The sequence below is a fragment of the Gymnogyps californianus genome, chromosome 2 (assembly GCF_018139145.2).
Source record: "Gymnogyps californianus isolate 813 chromosome 2, ASM1813914v2, whole genome shotgun sequence".
In the NCBI taxonomy this organism is placed as follows: Eukaryota; Metazoa; Chordata; class Aves; order Accipitriformes; family Cathartidae; genus Gymnogyps; species Gymnogyps californianus.
This window is the reverse complement of record NC_059472.1, coordinates 140,708,760-140,725,767: the sequence shown is the minus strand read 5'-3', so window position 1 is coordinate 140,725,767 and position 17,008 is coordinate 140,708,760. Positions and strand designations below refer to the sequence as shown.

Genomic DNA, 17,008 nt, shown 5'->3' with positions numbered 1-17,008 from the left:
GAGGTTGGAATGTAGGTGAAGCAGACAAATACTCTATGTACAACTCAAGAAAGCCTTTGGTACCGGCTCTGGCACCCCAGTCATAAAAAATTGCTATTCTGAACAGAGAAGAAACTGTACAAGACAGGGTAGAGCACTTTGCAGCAGTTGTTCAAGGGGTCATTTATACAGCTGTACTTTCTGGAGAAGTTAGCTTTGGGACAGGGAGAAGAAAACACTCTTCTAGCACATATCTACATTACGAAGGGAATTCAGGGCAAACGTGCAAATTAGGGCGAAGTTAGTGCTGGCACTGGACCAGTATCACTGGGGCCATGCAGGCCTGCCAGCTGAGGAGCTACCGGCTGTAGCTAGTGTCATACCATGGCACTGAAAAACAACGCCAGCCACTTCGGAGACCACTGCCTCAGATCTGCTCAACCCCAGACACCTCAGCCAAACCTTTCTAGAAATGCCTTTTTTCTACAGCACTACCGACTGGTCCGAATTAGAACATGTGCAAAGCACTAGATGGGTCTGTCTCAATAGTTTCATTAGTTTACTGATAAATGAACTTTAAGGAATAGAAATGAATATTTTTCTGGTTTCTGTCTTGGAGAGAGGCTGGCAACAATGGAAACGGCTGAGAGCTCTGAGCGTTTTCATTGGCAAGCCTGTATTTATTATCTGTGTAATGGAATATGCTCTTCTGTTCAACGTTAGCATTTCAAACATAAACCATGTGTGACAGGTACATGACTAACCACTTACAAAGTCTGGATTTTTCTGGTATGAAACTACCACCAACCCGGTCGTAGTTTTATACCAGAACTCCAAAGACATGGGTTAAGAGGCAGGGTGTCTAAAATAGAACAGTTCTAAGTGATTCCTCTGTCAAAAGTAGTTTTTCTCCAAAATATGCAGAAATGTAACTGTTCCACGCACAGCTTCTTGCCAAGTCTGCGGACTGAAACCCAGCCATTTAATTTTGTAACAGAAGGCCTTTCCTTCTGCTTGAAACGCAAACGTCAGAGCAATCTTGAACTACAGAGTCATTGCCGATACCTCCATAATAAACACGTTGCAGACGACAAGCACTAGAATCCATAGTTAAATCATGCAACATAGTGAGTATTAAACAACAAAATAAAATCTAAATACTTACTGCTGGGTTTGCATCAGTGGCATACTGGTATTATCGTAGCTGTCTGTGTGAAGGGGTGGGACAATCTCACCAGTGACTGGGTGGAACACAGGAAGCGTTGAAAGAGGCCATGCTATCTCTCTGTTTTTAGACATGTCACGAAGCTCTTTGGTTGATTTCTGTATAGCGCTATGGTGGACCAACTGGATACTACGTCAAAAGGAAATAAAATAGTAAATACATATTTTAAATGCTCTATCAAAATGGATAGACTTTTAATTATTATTTTTCTTAAAAATACAAGGACTTTGATGCATGCTACAGACTCTACAGTGCAGCAATTACAGTAAACCTTCACATAGTTAATTTAATAAATATTGGATTTATTTAATTTTTAAGGCACTAATTATTCCATTAGATTTTGCTGTCTGGACAAGTACTTTTCATAGGATCCAAGACTGTGCAATTTACCGCTAATGTTCCATTTATTTGCTGCAGTTAAAATAGAAGTTTTGGTTAACTCCCGATTCTTGTGGTAGATTCATAAAAACCCATAGATTAATTTTAAAACACTCAATAGTATAGGTACTGGATACCTTCCAGGATATTTGTTCTCCTGTCTACTGCCTGTAACGATATAGGCTGGGCAGTCCAATAACCAGGAGTATAAATTACATATTAACATATTTATGCTAACAGCACTATTTTATTTTGAATTGACAGTCATTAATTTCAAACCCTTTTTATTGTGGTCTTCTATCCTTGCCAAGAATCTGATTTAAAAGCAGCTTTCACATTTATGAATTAAACCATGGATTAGAGAGAATGAAAGAAGATTTTGACACACATGTATGAAGCATGACAAGCTACTGAGAATGAAAATTAAATGGTAAAAGAAAAATAACAGGAAAGAAGACACTTACTCTGGTGTTTGCATGTTTCTCTTTTCCCTAAAAACAAAACAAAATTTATGAATTAAATAATAGCATTGATAGTTGGAACATTAAATCTATCTGATGGTGAAAATAGTACATGATGTAGAAATGCTGACAACGTTATTGCTAAACGCAACTTGGCAGCATTTGCAACTGGGTTTATGATGAGGCCTCGATGAACGCACGTATAGAGATGTGATACTGATGACAGGCACACACACAGACACACACACAGAGAAATGAAAATGCAAGTTAAAGAACAAGCTTCTGGCTAAAATAAATTCTGTGACAAAATGAAATTGTAGTTTGTGTAAGAAATGGCAGAAATTGCGTTACTTGCTGCTTTCCTTTTATGTGTTTTTCTTTTATAATATGTCTAAACTCAGTTCATATCCTCAACCAGATTTATTTTATAAAAGTTAGCATTTTAGAAATTACTTAATATTTTCCTGAATCAATGATCCTTTATTAGTAGTTTATTTGTTTGGGGCATTTTGGAGAGTGGTGCGTACGTGAAGATTTTGTGGTTTTGTGTGTATGTTGAGATTTTTAACCCTTTCAACTAGAACAATTAAAGGCCCTGTATCCATTCTCTTGGAAACACTACTGTATGTGCTTAGATGAGAAATAGTTCAATATTTCAAGCAGATATCTTTTGGCCTGTTTTAAATGTTTTTAATGAACTGAATGGAATTCTTCTAACAAATAGTCTTCTATGCATTATAATCTTAGAAAAATCTACAATTACTTATTAGTGTGTTAAAGTACTCACACTCCTTCCCGTCGGCAGCACATGATATAGGCAAGTATTAGAAAAAGCACCAGTGCTATTGCCGAGGGCACTGCCAGTGTAATTAGGAAATCCGAGTAATAGTCTCTGCTTTTCAGTGTATCAGAAGGTGGCTTGTATTCTCCACCATCAGGTAATATCCCCTCTCCACGAATCACTTCCTGAAAGGTGGAAACTTGTTTTGTATTGTCAACCTGATACCCAGGGGAAAAAAAAAAGACAAAAAAAAAGACAATTATATAACAAAGTAACAGTGTGTAAAAACAGGCCGTATTTAACCAGCCATAACATATAAAAGAATCCATATTACACATTTGACAAATTCTATACCATTTCATCCAATCACTTTTTTTAACCAATAAAACCTAACATTTCGTTGAAAAATTCTGATCAATGTGATAAGTAATATCACTTTATTAGTTTATCACATTATCACATTATTACTTTATTTTGTGCCTACCAGAGATACTATGTGTTTTACAGATTAATTTTAGGGATATCTCACACAAGTAGTATTTGAGTAAAAATTCAGTAAACATTTTTATTGCAAACTAACTATTTGATACTGATTTCTTTTTGCTGAATTAATCCATTTCTTACTAGTCTTCCTAAATAACAATACTGCCCTCTCTTGTATGAAGGTGGTAGAGATGAAGAGTTGGAGTACCTAGGGATTTTCCTCCTCCTTCTTCCTATTGAGCTTCGCATCCAGGGCTCAAAAAAGCAAGAAGCATGAACAGACCTGCTGAGGACTGAGCAGCTCCCACCCAGTGATGCAGGAAGCACCCTGACATGAGATGTGCATTTAGTTGATCAGAGCCAGAGTTCCAAGGTTTTTCTACCTCCTAATTCAACTAACCTCCAGAAGGCTGCATTCCTGGTCACAAGTAGTTTTTTATTTATTTTTTTATGTCTGTATCTAATGTTCCTAGAAATACGACCTTTTTTTGCTACTGAATTTCCTATTGCATTTAATTGACTGCCTTTCCCACATGACTTTTCAATTTTCTACCTCCATTTTCTTATCTTCAGTTAGATATTACTGTGAAATTTTATCAGTGTTAGTTTTAAAACTCTCTCCAGATCATTAATGAAAATAAATTATATTTGCCTACATGCTTGACCTTTTGCCTGACTGTTCATTGAGAAATCTTGCAACTGATGGTCATTTCTTTATAATTTACACTTTAAGTCATAAAACGCTGTATTAAAACTTATGCAGTGGATGAACAGGTTTTCATGGAATGCTAGAAATAATGTTATGTTGAGCTTCAAACGCATACACATGTATATATATATATATATTTTAAGTGCCAGACAGTTTGACAAAAATTAATTTATGTATTCTTCACTCATTAAATCCTGCAGTATATTTTATGTTATGAATTCTACCTGGCTGCTTAGCTGAATCTCAAGCCCTAAGCAGACGCACAAAAAAGATGTATGCAGCTACTGATGTAACTGACAGAAGCCCATGCACAGCGTGAGCGCAAGCTATCAGAAAGCAGCGTTAAGAGGAATCATGTATTAAGTTGCCCCTCTTTTCAGTATTTGGGACCCACAAGCGTAAATCTACTCTTTGATTTAGGCGCTAACCGCCAACATCGCCTCATAAAAAGTGGGAGGAAGAGGCTATGATGGTTGTGTTTTCACTCGCTGGTCTCTGTTGTGGTCATGGGAAATGGAGCTCAACTCCCTCCCAGTTCACGGATCTTGGGGGACTTCCTTCCCCTTGGCTTGCCTTGTGAAAAGCAGACTGTGATTAGATAGAGAGAAGCTTGGCTCCGTTTTCCCTTTGATCCACGAAGTTACAGCATGCAGCAGCAATGCCGTTGGCAACAGTAAACCCACCTAAGACTGTTTAAATTCAGTTATTGTGGCATGCTGCCAAAACAAGCGCCAAGTTCAAGAAGGCTGGGTTATGGGCTGCTGTAGAAAATTATGCTTCTCTTTGAGAGCCTGTTCCTGTTACACAATCTCTGCTTTTCTCAAAACAGCACGACAACACTGCTTCATGATTAGTTTATGAGCCACTGTTACTATTGGATGTTTTTTCTGGAGAAGTACTCCTAACCAGCTGCTCTTCATTCTGCATGGGTACTGTTGATTATTCTTGCATTAATGCACTATTACTCTGCTGCTCCTTTTGAATTCACCCTGTTTTCTAAGGTTGTTTCTCCAATTTCTCAAGACCTTTCTGAATTCTATCCTGTCCTTCAATGCACCTGCAGATCCCTTCAGTTTCATGGGGCCCGCAAATTTAATTTAATAAGCACATTCCATCATCCAGTTGATTAATGAGGAATGGCAAGGAATTATTAATAATTCTGCTATGATTATGGCTATCCAGCCAGCTCTCCACTAGGTCCTAGCTTCATCTAGGCCATGTTCCTGAGCTTGCTTATGAGACAGTATCAAAAAACCTTACCAAAAATAAATTACATCTGCTGCTGCACCTCTGTTCTACTTCCTTCTTGTAGAAGGAAATCAAAGACTTGACATAGTTTGTTCTTGACGAAGGCTGACTGCCTTCTACTATTTTTCAGGTGCTGGTAAGTATTGTTATGTACACATGTACCTTTTGCAATTTCTCAACAGAAAGCCAATAAACAGTAAATAAACTGGATATTCTTTTGAAAACAAGTATTTTCCAGCTTTCTAACAGCTTTCCTAATTTACAGTGTATAGAAAGAAAGGGTTGGAAGTTATCTATTCGATTTTGTTTATCGATTTCTCATACTCAGTACATTTTTTACATTGTACAAAAGCCTTTCATATCTCCCTTTCAGCTTCCTCTTGGGTAATGTCTGAAGTAGCTCAACAATCATCTAAGTTTATGTACCTTCACCATCTTTGTTCAAACTTATCTGCAATGTTCTCTTCCAATTCTGTATCATTTCTTGATTTTCCTTACCAGAACTAAACAAAAATAACCTTAAAAAGCCTCTTTGGGAATTACACTCCTTCCATGGCAAATAAGTCTAGTGTTCGGTTATCATTTTTCTTGTATTCGACTGAGAAGAACATTCCCATTTATTTTGATTTCATTAGTCAACACTATTTTCTTTTCTTTTTCTATTTTGTTTTTAATATGAAATATACTTTAGACAATTTTCAGAGATTTTTTTAACGGCATAGAAATATTACTTAACTGGTCAGTGCTGTAGACTCAACATTTGAGAAAACATATATATATACACAGACACATTTTAGGAAAGCAAGTATAACTAGCAGTATTAGCACACTGAATTAATGAACTACACCTACCTAAATAATTCTGTCATTACTTTTAGTTCTGTAAGCCCTAGAGTTCTCTGGCCATTTATATAAGTCACCGCTACTGAAAATGAATATGGTGGTCTCATTGGTGCTCAACTCTAACAGAATTCAGCCCACATAGCAAAATCCTTTCACAATCTTAAGAGTGTCTCCTAGATGGAAAACAATGTCCATCAGTCATGATAAAGTGGAATTTGGCAGAGCTGTCTGGCCTGGCTGACAAAGCTCTTACCTAAATCATGTCTGGCATAAAATATTGTACTTCTACAAACATTTTTATGCAATAATAAAATAACTCACCAGAGAGATTTTACACCAGTCGATATGGAATTGAGTACGAAATTTTTTATCACAGGTTATTACAGGCTCCATTTCTTGACTGCATCTCAGCTGATTTTGTGGATTTTCCACTTCTCGTAAGCATGAAGAGAATGGAACATCTGCCCCAACCATAACATACACACTGCAGAAAGAGATGAGTGACAGACTGTCAGGATACCTCTCACAAATCCCCAAAGGACAATGATGTACTCTTCCAAACATTATTATTGTTCACGGTAACATTCGCTGTGCTTTAAAGACTAAAATTACTTTAAAAAATCATTTTTCTTGATAGTATACTGTATCTAAGCATATGAATAACAGACAGAAGTCAAAAGGATTTTTTCTAGCTACTTATTACAATGTATTCTGTTTTGCTGCATAATGCAAATGTTTGCTTACCATCAGAGTTGTCAGTTGCTAGGAAGTCATAGAGCTCCAAGTGTAGGTTCCTCATGCAAGTAAATCAGTACTACTTTTGAAAATTGCATTAAAATAGTATAATTTTATCTTAAGGAAATCTTCAGTCTTGCTCAGCATAGTATTTTTAAAGAAGTTCTCCCCATGTTTTCAAATAAAATTCATGAGGACTAGTTGTTTCTAAACCTAATACTAACATGAACCTGCCAAAGCCCCCAGCTTCTCCTAAAAGATTCCATACTGTAGCTATGCACCGCCAACAAAATTTGCAGAATACTGAAAGCTGAATGTAAACTTAATACTTCATTTAGCATTACAGTACATAAAATAAGAGCTACTGCACTAATTGTATTATTCATTTTCGTATTTGAATATGTAGAACGCTGCTGGAAAATACAGTCTGCTGCACCAGGTAATAATGTATCAATGGATCCTGAAACAGAAATTAGGTCCTGGTTGCCATTTGGTGTACTAGGCATTATCTAACTAAATGTTTGAAAAGTAGCCACTTGTATTAAGTAGCTCTGCTATTACTCTGGTTAGTACAGAAGTCACTTTCCTTCTTTAGATGTGCTCAGAAACTCCAGATGCACTAAAGGGCTCTGAAACAACAATCTTTTCTGCACACATCTCGGATTTTGAACCCTCAGCCCTTTCTTAGATATTATTTGACCTTAAAATATCTAAAAATATCTAGGCATCTTTATTTTTGCCAGGGAAAAGCACTACCACAACCATATTTTGAAAAGACTGAATCCTTATTAGTTTCCAAGTGAAGCATCACATTTCAGAACAGAATTCATGGTTACAAATCACAACTGGAAATAGTGCATTCCTGCAGTTTACACGCACTAACCTAAAATCCCCAGACACCTCAGCTTATCACTTTCAGATGAAAGTCCACAGTGCTCCTGAAGCACATAACTAAATTTCACTAAGTAAGAGTACAGCTACAAATGACACTGTTACATGCTAGATGCTCTCAGAAATCTAAGCGTCTTTGTAACCTGTGCTCTATCACACCTTGTTTCAAAAGTTTGAGTTTTGTGAATTCGGAACTATTAAATGCTTGAAAAGCATGCCAAACAACTGCTCACAAGACTGGAATTACAAAATAAGCATATTTTCTACCAACTGTTTTCTAATTAATGGAATTTATTAGTATTCCTTGGATTGTAAAATCAATATATAGGAACTGTCACCTGTTGAAACGGTATCTAACACGATAAACCCATGGTACAACAGGGGCTCAGACCATCAGTAAACTTTTCATATTTAATTCCAAAATATAAAACAGAAATTGCAAAGTTTCTAGAAAACCTGAAAAAATACTAAGCTTTTCAGTAAGGGGAAAAAAAAAAAAAAAAAAAGAGTAAAGCAAAAACATTAGACTGACACATGTGCTTACCCCTCTTTCATGTCATTAATAGGAAGTGGAACTCTCCCTCCCCTGTCGAGGGCTGAAGTAATGTTTATAGCATTCAAGCGTTCTGGCTGCCATACATTTTTCACTGCTCCAAGAAAGTCACCAAGAACTTCACTTGCTAACATTTCTTCTACATTCATATTCCTTATGAAGAACTCCGCTTGATATGGTAAAGGAAAATCTAGTTGTGATGAAAAAGGAAGAGTTTTGCCTTAAACAAAGGCTCCATAACAAAGAATTTGAAGTAACAATTAACGTAATACCACTTTAAGATTGATACACCTTTCCAAAAATCTTGTATTTGAACTAGCTCATTTTGAACCTAATGTGATCACGTTTAATTAAATAGTTAGTACCAGTAGCTGTTACTTAAGCTGAAAACCATTGGCTATTTATAAAACAACTGCGAGATGAAGGAGCGGACTAGAGGAAAAGAGTATCAGCTGGTAAATCTTCATTAAACAGATAAAATTACATTCATGCTAATTTGGGGGTCAAAACTGATCTGCAGCAACAATGGATTCCAACCTACAATACTCCAGACTGTAAATATGATGAAAAGAGTTAATTTTAAGGACACAAACATCCATATATGGCATAATCTGTTGTTTTCTGAATCTGCCTATACAACTGTTCTCTGCATAAAGAGCATGCAGAGCTAAGAAAACTAAACAAAATGCAAAAAACTAGTAAAATCCTTCACGTAAGGTCCATTTGAACAGACGGGGGTAAAATTCAAATTAATTAAAAAAAAACAAAAACAAAAACAAAAGGCAAACAGACTTTTTTTATGAATGAGGAATAACAGTCCTACCTGACAGTAATAATCTGGATAAAAATAACAAATTGAATCAAAACAGGGAACATTCTCTTACTTCCCCTTTGTGCCCCTGCATTTGGCTTGAACACCAGACAACTATTTTACAGTATTTTTAATCTTAAGAGAACAGGAGCCCATAAGATCGTTTTGCTTATTCAGTTCAAAACACAACAAGCTATTTTCTGTACATACCTTCTGCTGACATTATATTAATGATCAAATTATGTCTTGCTGTCTCAAAGGTACGCCTGTTATATGCAGTGATCTAGAGCGAAAAAGATACGATTGCAAAACAACAATGCAAATATAAAATCAGGTAAATGGAACATCAATGAAAATTAAATTAATAATTTAGAAATACTTATCAACTTTTAAATGCTTTGCCTCCTTATTTTGAAATGTATGAACATTCATTCATTAATATAAAATTTGAAAGGTAAGGTCAATTTGTTTGATGCAGTACTACCTTCAAGTCAGGATACTAGCACTTTCTCAACGAGTCTATAGCCAAATACAATTACCCAAGGGATATATGTGAAAATAATGTATTTTGGTCGAGATAAAAGCGTTCTGGCATACATGCGTAATCTTTCTTTTCCACTACCTTTGATTTAAGAACTACCATAAGCAAAGACTGGTTTCTCCATTTCCCCATCCACCCTCCAACCCCCCCTCCATCAATACTGTAAGATCTACATTCATTGATAGCTCCTAGGGAACTAAACTAGATGGAAATATTCGAAGGAAAGAGTGTCGGGATCCCAGCAACTCTGATCTTTGGGACTGGGATTTAGTTTTAGCTCTAGCCCCACTGAAGTCATACTCCATGAATGGATTCACAAGCATTGCTCCAACACAAGTCGTTTTTAAAAAAATCATGGCATCTGTGACTGTAGGGGAACTGAAAACTAGTAGGTAGATGCAACATTCATGACTTATTTTTGGAAGCTTATGCCGGGGTTGTCAAGCATTGGAACAGGCTGCCCAGGGATGTGGTTGAGTCACCATCCCTGGAGGTATTTAAAAGACATGGAGATGTGGTGTTTAGGGACATGGTTTAGTGGTGGACTTGGCAGTGTTAGGTTAATGGTTGGACTTGGTGATCTTAAAGGTCTTTTCCAACCTAAACGATTCTATGATTCATGATCAAACTACATAAGGATACCAATCTTACAGTTTAAATGTATAGGATGCCTGAAATGCTCACAAGTGGTTACTCCTCAGTGGTGACTGTATTCCGAAGTTGTACTATGATTAAGTGCTTGTTCATAAGAAATACAGAATGAGGCTGGATATCAGTATAATTATATATTATTTTCTCTACTTTTTTTTTCCTGAAAGGTGCTAAATCTTTCATGAAACAAATTGAAAAAGACTAACTTTCTTCCTAATTTTAGACTTTAGCTCATTCATTTAATGGACAAAGGAGAGGCAGAGGAGTGGCAACGGTGACAGAACTATGTTGCTTCTCAGCAAACAGAGCTACACAGCATTGTGACATTGATTGTTAAACAAACAAAAGTAATAGATGTTGCACTTCTTTTAAGGGATTTAAATGAAAAGGAAAAATGCTCTGGAATATCTTCTGCAGGTTCATTTAAGTGTAGAGGGAAACGCTTACCTGACACAATTACATCTTATGTAATGTAACAATTTCATTATAAAATTAATAGAAAACAAATTCCTGAGATTTTTCAAATTCTCGATTCTGTTAAATTTTCAAAGGGTTGTTTCAACAGTAGTTTAAACATTAATACTTAGAAAACCTAACTCTCTGGTTGTACCAGCTCTACACAGGAACACGACAGTACCCACTTTGAGTCTGCACTCCAGCAGTGGGAGTTGCCAGTGTGGACCATGCACCCGTTCCGAGTAATAGTGACGGTGGCGGAGATTGCCTTTGTACTGAATATTCATTCAAACACAAACTGTCTTTGCACAGCTTTCAAAGGAGCTTGAGCTCAAGAATGTTACCCGCTCTACTGCAGTGCTATGCATAATGTTAGGATCTTCTAATCATGAGGTCTCCTCCAATTAGTTGACCTACCCATGACATCACCTCAGGAATTACGACACGATGAAAGCTATCTTCAGGCCAGGAATATGCAACCATTCCTCTCAGATGGCACTAGGAAGTGGATCAAATGCAATCTGCCCTCCTCACGTACTACAGAATTAATTTAAAAGCTATATCTGAGAGGGGACTGCAATGAATTAATTTGTATGCTAGACAAGATTTAGTTCAAATATAGGCTTGGGGTCATGCTTGTAACAGAGGTCTTGATATTGATCCTAGAATCTAAACGCACATGCCATTTCAAAAAAGGGCAATTTTAAATAACAGTTTCCTCTACAGAAAGCGAAGTGGAGTCTGCAAGTACTTCTGCACGATTAATTTTACAGATGTGATTAGTCCTGCTGAAATCAAAACTGAATCATGTATATAGAATTAAGCATGCGTGAAATTATCTACAGTATAACTTAACATTTAGAGATGTCATTCTTGAGGAAGAACAACTATATCAAATGCAATTTAGAAAAAAGAAATTCATCAGGGGCTTAAGACAAATACACTGCTGAAGCAGCAAAATGGCTGGAGCAAGTTAATGAGCAGATTTTTCTTAACACTGTGAACCACACAGTGTCTGATTCAGTCTGCTATGATATGCATGGCGGAAAATATAGTCCTTCTTCCCTTTCAATTGCTGCTTAATGAATAATTGGCACTTTTAAACATTTGGATAGCTAATTGTCAAAAATAAAGTAGTGGATTTTGTCATTGTTACACTTATAAGAATAGAATTAAATACATGTAAGTGCTAATTAAAATTAAATCTATCAACAAACATGAATAATGAATCAGATAATATTTGATGAAAAATAATTTAATTAAAAAAAAAAAAACAAAAACCAAAAACCAAAACCCAAAACCTGTTTATTGACTGAATACTATATTTTCCAATGGGGAAAAGTCTGGCCCATAATTAGGGTAGCATGTTAATGTTACAAAGTTCAGAATTCAGATATTCTTCAAGTACAGTTGTTTACAAAGTTTTTTTCCCCCCTATATTTTGAATACAACTTTAATATATTCATAATTTACTGAAATGAAATGCCTCTTAGAAAGATGAAGGGAAAGAATCTAAAGGCATTTCATCTAGGAATATTAAGCTTAAATGGTTATTGCTATTTACTAGTTACACCTTAAAAGTAAAATATGAAATGACATACAACTTGGCTTTCTCTCAAAAGAGGATACAATGGTACCGAAGAGAAAATGTTAATGTCACAAGTCCTTGACCCTGCCTTATATTTTTTTTTTAATTGTAGTTAACTTTTCAAAAAAAGAGGCAATGCTTATTGACAATTCTGAATCTTATACTCTAAAATAAAATAAATCTTTTTGAACCTTTAAAAGAAAATACCTCGATGATGGTTGGTTTGCCCACATTTTCTACAGTTGGTGAGCCATACAGCACTCCATCACTGTATGGTGTCCTTTGTATATAGCGTAGCCATCCAGGTCTGTCAGGGTAACCCATTAAGTTGGTATTAAATGTTATAGGATCATTACTTATTTCACCTAGATAAGAAAAATTATATTAGAGTATTTACAAGAAAATACTATACACTTCGATTTTGATGTTTCTATTAGAAAATCTTATTCTGCCTTTCAGTTATATCTTCTAAACATTTCCAAAAAGGAAAAAAAAAAAGAAAAAAAATTGCTAACTTTCACCATATCAGAAATATGCGAACTCCCACTCAGCACTTGTAAGTATTAAGAAATACATATCTGAAAAGTGTAACCAACTGCTTGTACTTACAGTCCTGGCTAACTCTGTGTGCTTGCACTCATTAACTAGTAGGTCTGATTTTTAGAGCTCAGTTCCACCTAGAATTGAAGCATCTAACCTCCTTACTGACAAAAGCACAAAGGCCTCAGTCCTCTAATTCCCCAAAACCCCTTCTTTTATTTATGTTTTTAATAACGGCTCTGGAGATTAAATGTACCCGGGCAGCCTTACTGTAAAGAGTAGCTGTGTAATCATCAACGTCTGAAAGCTTCTCTTAGCATCAGCATATACATACAGGTCTTCAGCACCAACAGCCTGGCTGTAGTTTTTCTTTAGAGAACAAATTAATTCAAAAAAGGACCAGGCATTCCTGCAAAATGGATCCACTGATGGCTACTAAACACAATGGTCCAGGTGCAATTTCTAAAAGCTCCTAAAGTTAAATCAGTACAACAGTTCTCGTGGTTCTTATTGATACTCTTACAAATGGCCAGATTTGACTTCTGTTTATTTTAGCTTTTGTAACCACTACCAGGTCCTCACCATTGAGGTGTGAGCACCTTACAGCTGAGGCACAGAACTCGGGCAAATCCACTCTGAGCCTGCACAGACACTTCTGCCCTGTGCTCCTCCAACTCGGCTTTGGAATGGCAACAGCAGCAATTGTAGGACAAGCGACAAGAGAAGATGACAGGCAGGCTGGCACAGAATGCAGAAACTGAGCCCAGTGAAGAAAGAATGGCTGCCATCTCCTCCAGAGAGGAACAAAGAGACTGAGACCTGTTGCCAAAGGGTAACGAGTTTTCAGGTACGCATTTACACATGTGGCTGTGGGTAAGAGGGACCCAAACCACACCAAACCAGCACCAGGGTGTAACACAACTTTCCTCGCAATTCTCTCGGGACGTCCCAGTAATCTGATCTATTGCATTCATAATAAAATTCCCAGCATCACAAATGATTTGGGGAAAAATCTGAAAGCCGCCTGTGATACATTCTGGTTTGCCCTTCATCAAGGTAGGCCATGCTAATGATCCAGCACAGCAGACAAAAATAAAGGACCACGCTACCATCTGGCCTTACAGTAAATTTCTGATATGATCACAATCATCTACGGGTACAACAAGTTCAGCAGTATCTGAAATCAGATTCATACTGCCTTTGAATCACAGGAATGTCAAGACAGGCTGGGGCTGTAAGGATTCGAAAGACAATCCATCTTTAGTAAAATTGCCAGGTTCCTTCCATCTATGTGCCAAAATTGGGAGAAAACTGGGACAGAGGCAAACTTCACTCTGCCAGTCACTGTTACGTGAAATGAAGACCCAGGTACACATGTCAGGAAAAACATCCATTTTTCAAGGGGAGGAAATTTTTAAAACATTTGGATTTATTCATGACAAAATTTAACCAATGCTAATGGAAGCTTATTTTTTCTTTAAAGTGAGTTTTGAAAATAAGAGTCTCTGATTCAAAAGCTTATTAATGAAACAGGTTTTAAGTGTGTACTGTACATTTATTACAGGTTTTTCCTATTTTTATAGGAAAATAGGATAGTTATATTTATATAAATAGGATATATTTATATTTTTATTATTCCTTTTCATTGTTGATAAGCACATGGGGCAGAATGTTCTCTCTTTCTCTCCCCCCCCTCCCCCCCCCCGCCCTGATGGCTTATACATATTCTAACCTGCCAACAATAAATCCTTTAGGTTTGCCTTAGGTGTACGTCAAAACACCATACTTAGGAAATCACAGCTCCTTCTCTAAAAACAAACCGCTTACTAACATTAAACTGTTCCTAAATATATGAAGAAGGCTGAATCCAAAGGAGCATTTGTTTTAAGTGAAAGAAAACATCATTACATAGTCTCATATTTGATTTAATCTTCTATTTTGTCTCAAGTTTACTATATGCTTTCAAAGTGTTCCTTCATATAGCCTGATACATACGTCTGAAACAGTGATCAGATAAATGGCATTTTTAACAGACACAATTATTAAACTTCCACGATTTCATATTTAATGCGAAAGTGAAGAAAAGGTATACTTCCTAATCTCAGATACATAATGTGTTACTACACCTTCCCAAATTATTAAGTACATTTTTCACAATACACAATTATATGCATCTTTTCAGAAATGATGATCACAAACCAGAACATTTTAAACTTGCAGGACCACATATTTTATTTCATTTGAAGATATTTCAATAGAAACTAAAACCTGTCCTTTGTATGTTATATGCGGAACTGTATGGTATGCTAAACAGACTTGAATTTTTTTAAACTTCCCCCCCCGCCCCCCCCCATTTCTACATAATATGGAAGATCTTAGCATCCCATACCAGGCTTTGGGTAAGGAGGAAATTCCCCCTTAAAGTACTCTCTCTCCAAAACATGAACAAAAAGAACTCCAGCGGAAGGGTATACATTCCGATCAGAGTGCACCTTAGACAGAATCGTGTACACTGAAAAGCAGAAGGAAAGATAAGAGACAGAAAAAAGCAAAAATGAGACATGCTCTAGATAATACAGCATGCATTTCAACAGCAATGTGGGCAATCTGGGAGAAGGAAAGCAACGAATATTAGATACCTGTTAATAAGTTTTTTAAAAGGTTGCATAGATTTAAGAACAGAACACAGAGCAAACCCTCCCTTTGCCCAACAGAATCCCTTCCAACACTGCAATAAACAAAACCGGCTATATAAAGATTTCAGAAGTTGCATGAGCTCTATTTTCATTGCAATTAAAAAAAAAAAACAAGGGAGGCTAATGTAGTTTTATCGTTGGTTTATTTGTAATATCACATGAATAAAAATACATTAAATGAATGACACAATCATGTTTTCTTGGTATTTTACATAAAAATAAGGAACATGAGAAATACGGAGGAACCTTACCAATCAATGGTACTGATTCCTCAATGAATGGAAATGGCAGATTTTTCAGTTCTTGTGCAGAAAAGGACAGAGCAATTCACTTCAGCTGAGGATTTCTGAGTTCTTAAAGCTAGACTTTCTTAGACCAGCAAGTTCAGATACTGTACATCTAAAAATCTGGTTAGAGAGCTCATTATTGAAGATATTATGCTTGTATTGAAGGATAAAACAGAAGGACATGGGCAATTATAGGCCAGTCAGGTGTCACTGATTCAAAACAAAAAAAATGCAGCTATATTTTACAGGACTCAGAATTAAAAACCTAAAGGAAACTTAATTCAGAACAACCAGCACATGTAAAAGCAATATCCTATTTTTTTATGTAATTACAAATTTAGTTGCTAAAAGCAAATCTTATTTAGGTATAACATATTTGACACAGTACTATATACACATTTTAATGAATTAGAAGAATACAAAAATCATTATGATACATTAAATGGATAAGAAACCACTTTATCGACAAGTTTAAAAATTTAAGTATAAATGGAGAATACTGATCTAATAGGGGTTTCTCACAGTGTCTTAACAGGACACACTGTAGGTCATATTACTATTCCACATTACTATTCAATTTTAAGTCAATGCCCTGAAAGAATCAATCATTGCTGATAATTTTTGTCAATGAGATGAGGATTACAGAAGCAGTAAATAAAGATAAGTCACAGATACAGAGACACACAGCTACCCGCCTTGCTTGCTAAACTGAAAGAAACTTTATGAGAAGTCACATCTCCGAACAAAGATTGTAGGTCACACAACATGGGGGTGCTGTCACAGGGAAGAGCGACTCCGAAAGAGACTTCGGAGTCGTCGTAACAAACTCATAGGAACAAACTCGTACCTCCTAGAAGATAAAAGGGCTAATTTCAGTGCTTGGATCAATAAGCAAGATACATTTGAAATGTGGGTCAAGCTCATGTAATTTTCTAATCCTGGTATAATTTCTCCAGCCTTATCATTATACCAACCTTCTTACTTGAGAGCCGCTTAAAACGCCACTGCTAATTAGGCATTAATCACAGACATTCCATCCCTCGCACCACATACTCTGTGTGGAATCTCTCTCACCTAATTTTAGATGCCTACAGAAACAATATCCACCACTGAGTTAGTCAGGCTCCTTTTATAGTCAGTGGAGAAGAAACAG

The 17,008-nt window shown here is 36.3% G+C and overlaps 1 protein-coding gene across 4 annotated transcripts in view; it reads right to left on the bottom strand.

Moving 5' to 3' along the window:
* The window catches only part of SGCE (sarcoglycan epsilon), a 32,090-nt gene that overhangs the window by 3,414 nt on the left and 11,668 nt on the right, over window positions 1-17,008 (bottom strand). For 3 of the 4 annotated variants that reach the window (XM_050891699.1, XM_050891700.1, XM_050891701.1), the window contains 7 exons: window positions 12,540-12,697; window positions 9,307-9,379; window positions 8,277-8,475; window positions 6,428-6,590; window positions 2,831-3,042; window positions 2,047-2,073; window positions 1,145-1,333 (listed from right to left, as the gene is read on the bottom strand). In XM_050891699.1, coding sequence (XP_050747656.1) covers window positions 1,145-1,333; window positions 2,047-2,073; window positions 2,831-3,042; window positions 6,428-6,590; window positions 8,277-8,475; window positions 9,307-9,379; window positions 12,540-12,697 — 1,021 coding nt within the window. Of the gene's footprint in view, window positions 1-1,144; window positions 1,334-2,046; window positions 2,074-2,830; window positions 3,043-6,427; window positions 6,591-8,276; window positions 8,476-9,306; window positions 9,380-12,539; window positions 12,698-17,008 lie in introns of those variants that run through there. The other variant, XM_050891698.1, reaches the window with a different exon arrangement.